Here is a 4,272-nt window from a genome sequence, read left to right on the forward strand (position 1 = left end):
CATCCGAAATCACCCCGAGGCCCCCGGGACCTCAACCAAAAGCACCAACACATCCTATAACATCATTCAAACTTGTTCCAATCATAAAAACACCTCAAACAACACTAAAACCATCATTTCTCATCGAATTCAAGCCTAAGTTTTTCAAAAACTTCCGAAATACGCATTCGATCAGAAACCTAACCAAAACACCTCCGAATGACCTGAAATTTTGCACACACATCCAAAATCACCTAACAAAGCTACTGCGACTCTCGGAATCTCATTCCGACCCCCGGATCAAAATCTCACCTACCAACCAGAACTTCGACCAAAATACTAACTTCGCCAATTCAAGCCTAATTTACACCGAACCTCCAAAATCAATTCCGATCGCACTCCTAAGTCACAAATCATCCCCCCGAAGTTAACCAAATCATCGGAATTCAAATCCGAGCCCTCTAACTCAATAGTCAACATCCGGTTGACTTTTCCATTACAAGCCTTACCTTAAAGAGACTAAATGTCTCATTTTCTACCAAAACCAAACCGATTCGACTCTAACTTACCAAATGCCGATAATGAAACATGAAGAAGCAATAAAATGGGTAAACGGGTCGGAGGTACAACGACTACGACGACGGAAGGGTTCCGGAAACACGCATTCGATCAAAAACCCAACCAAAACACCTCCGAATAACCTGAAATTTTGCACACACATCCAAAATCACCTAACGAAGCTACTGCAACTCTCGGAATCTCATTCCGACCCTCGGATCAATATCTCACCTATCCGCCGGAATTCGCCAAAATACTAACTTCGCCAATTCAAACCTAATTCTAAACCGGTCCTCCAAAATTACTTCCGATCACACTCCTAAGTCACAAATCATCCCCCGAAGCTAACCGAATCGTCGGAATCTACATCCGAGCCCTCTAACTCACAGGTCAACATCCGGTTGACTTTTCCAAAACAAGCCTTCCTTAAAGAGACTAAGTGTCTCATTTCTTATCAAAACCATTCCAAACTAACTCTAACACATCAAATACTGATAATGAAATATGAAGGAGCATAACATGGGGGAAACGGGACGGTAACTCACGTGACGACGGGTCGGATCGTCACAATATCACATTATCTTTACACTCAAATTTAGCACATTAACAGAATTAGAACAATCTTTTGCTATTTTGCACCATAAAGAAAATTCATCATTATCAAGGCAATGTTAATTCATAGGGCTCATTTTCCATAGTTTTTGAGAATCAGGACATGTAAAAACATATGTTCGACACTTTCCCTGTCTAAACCACATCTTTTACACACACTACTAACATGATTCATTCTTTTACTAATTAGATTATTAATGGATACATTATTAAGCACTCATCTTCTAACGAAAAGTTTTTGTTTATTTTTGATTCCTCATTGCTCACAAAAAATGCCAAAATGCTTAGGAAAAGCGTGGCTGCTAGATTATGCAAGGTTACCACAATTATCACCGTGGTTTGCTTAAGCTTTTTGCAACATGATTGTTTTGGGTCAAATTTAGAATTTACGGGTGGATAACTCTTGAGCAGACACACGACAATGACAGGATGGAGGTGAGTCAACAGATTGTTAATATCGGATAGAGATATGTGACTGGTATTGAGCGAATTTCGAGGACACAAAGATCGGGAAAGAGAATTTATAAGCAAGGTACCGATTGGAGAAAAAAGCATTAAAGGAGCAGCCGTTTCGGAAAATCTCAGCATTTATTCCCAATGTTATGCAACCATCAAATCAGGTTTTTATTCATCTTTTCACTATAAATAATAACTTGTGTACTCATTGTAAGGGCACAAAATACAAGAATCACAAAGACTATCTTTGTTTCTCTTATTTTCTTAAGTTTTATACAAGGCTATTATCAAAGCTTTCCAGTTAATTACCCTTGATTCTGATAGGATCAATATGAATTTTAGGCTTGTTGTTTACTAAATGATCTTTTTTATTTTTTATTTTTTATTCTTTGTTATTTTACTAATCAGATCATCTTAATCCACATGTCTATAATCATGTGTCTATACAAACTCAATTGCACTTTTTTACGGATAAACAATAATGACCGGATTTAACCTCGTAAGTGTAAACTTTGTAAAATGTCAATCAATTTATCCATAGATCCCCTAGTAGATAATTAAGGAATGGTCAAAACAGCTTTTGTATCATCCAAAAAAGAACACCTAGGTAATTCCTCTAAAAAAAAAAATTGTGCAAATCTACGTGTGGGGATTCAGTCCAGTATTCTTTGGTCCAGTTTTCCTTAATAGACTTGTGTAATTACTCTTGATTCCAGTGGGATCAATCTGAATTTTAGGGTTGTTGTTTACTAAATTATCTTTATTTTTTTTTATTCTTTGTTCTTTACTAATCAGATCATCTTAATCCACGTGTCTATAAATTACGTGTACAAATTCAATTGTACCTTTTTACGGTAAACAATATGGCCGGACTTAACCTCGTAAGTGTAGACTTTGTAAAATGTCAATCAAAACAGCTTTTATATCATCCCAAAAAAAAAACATCTAGTTAATTCCTATAACAAAATTCCACTAAAGACCCGCGACATTATGAATGCATGGATTTTTCCAAACACAAACATTTTAACCATTGGCAACTCTTCATCATAAAAGAGGATACTGTAGAAAGAGTTATCTGGAAAATATTTACTGTTCAAGATTCTTGACAGAATTAATTAACGTTGATTTTAGAGAGAGAAAATTTGTAAAAGGAGCAAATGAATATTTTCCTCTTATTATGATTGTGTAACCGTCACTACAAAGGTGAAAATGAATATATATATAGCTGACTAACTAACTTCCTAATACATGTACATAATTACCCCTATTCTAGAAAATACTAGAACCTACTATTATATTATGTACAAAAGATAACAAAAGAGAAAAGGCTGCTGAAGGCCCAATATGCTAATAAGCCCAATAACCAGCTGTAGCCCAATAGTGCCTTATAATGAACCCTTATCTTTAGTATTATCCAGAAACCCTATCTTCAGTAGTAGCTTCATCGACAACACCCCCTCTCAAGTTGGAGGGGGCGGAAAGCACGCCCAACTTGCCCAGTAAACTGCGATGGAGAGGCCCAGAGAGGGGCTTGGTAAACAAGCCGGCGATTTGATGATGGGAAGGAAGAAAGGAAAGAGAGATAAGCCCCGCTTGGAACTGCTGCCTAACAAAATGGCAATCAAGTTCCACATGTTTGGTACGCTCATGGAAAACGGGGTTTTTGGCGATGTGGATGGCGGCTTGACTATCAGAATGAAGAGGCACAGGCAAAGAAGGGAGAACGGAAAGATCATCAAGCAAACGCACGAGCCAGGTGAGTTCAGCAACGACTCGCCGCATGGACCGGTACTCAGCTTCAGCAGAAGATAAAGAGACGGAGGGTTGTTTCTTGGACTTCCAAGAAACAGGACAACTGCCAAGACTAATGAAAAACCCACTGACAGAACGACGACTATCAGGACAAGAACCCCAATCGGAGTCGCAAAAAGCAAGCAAATCAAGAGAAGGATCTGCGCTCATGAAAACGCCTAGACTAGGGTCACGAAGGAGATAACGAAGGCAGTGATGAGCAGCAGAGAAATGAGGCACGCGAGGGTCTTGCATGAATTGACTAAGGTGCTGGACGGCAAAAGAAATATCAGGACGGGTGTGAGTCAAGAAATTAAGTTTGCCTAAAAGACGATGATAGAGTAGAGGATCAGGAAGAGGAGCCCCAACACTAGAACGACGTTTAGAAGAAGGGTCCAAAGGAGAAGAAGCAGGAGACAAACCAAGACAGTCAAATTCAGTGAGAAGATCAAGAGTGAATTTGCGTTGGCAAAGGATCAGACCAGATGGCTCACGAAGCACCTCCATACCCAAAAAATAAGATAAGGTCCCCAAATCTTTAATCTTGAATTCATGATCTAAGAACTGTTTCAAATCATTCAATTCCTGAACATTGTTGCCTGTAAGTAAAATGTCGTCCACGTAAACTGCCACTAGAGAAACAGAATCACCAGTTTTCTTGTAAAAAAGAGAATAATCGTTAAGGGAGTGAGTAAAACCCTTGAAATTAAGAGCGGCAGTTAAACGAGCGTACCACTGCCTAGAGGCTTGGCGAAGACCATATAGAGATTTCTTGAGTCGACAAACTAGGTTAGGAGAAGGAGAATCTAAACCTGCTGGAAATTTCATATAAACCTCCTCATGTAAATACCCATGTAAAAAGGCGTTATTTACATC

At 38.7% G+C, this 4,272-nt stretch overlaps 1 protein-coding gene across 1 annotated transcript; it reads right to left on the reverse strand.

Annotated features, from left to right (window-relative positions):
• Positions 1-3,015: 3,015 nt before the first annotated feature.
• Positions 3,016-4,224, reverse strand: LOC109218575 (uncharacterized mitochondrial protein AtMg00810-like). Its single transcript, XM_019382953.1, has one exon. The coding sequence runs from the start codon at positions 4,222-4,224 to the stop codon at positions 3,016-3,018; it is 1,209 nt and encodes a 402-aa protein (XP_019238498.1).
• Between the last annotated feature and the right edge of the window lie 48 nt (positions 4,225-4,272).

Source organism: Nicotiana attenuata, unplaced genomic scaffold (genome assembly GCF_001879085.1).
Source record: "Nicotiana attenuata strain UT unplaced genomic scaffold, NIATTr2, whole genome shotgun sequence".
In the NCBI taxonomy this organism is placed as follows: domain Eukaryota; kingdom Viridiplantae; phylum Streptophyta; class Magnoliopsida; order Solanales; family Solanaceae; genus Nicotiana; species Nicotiana attenuata.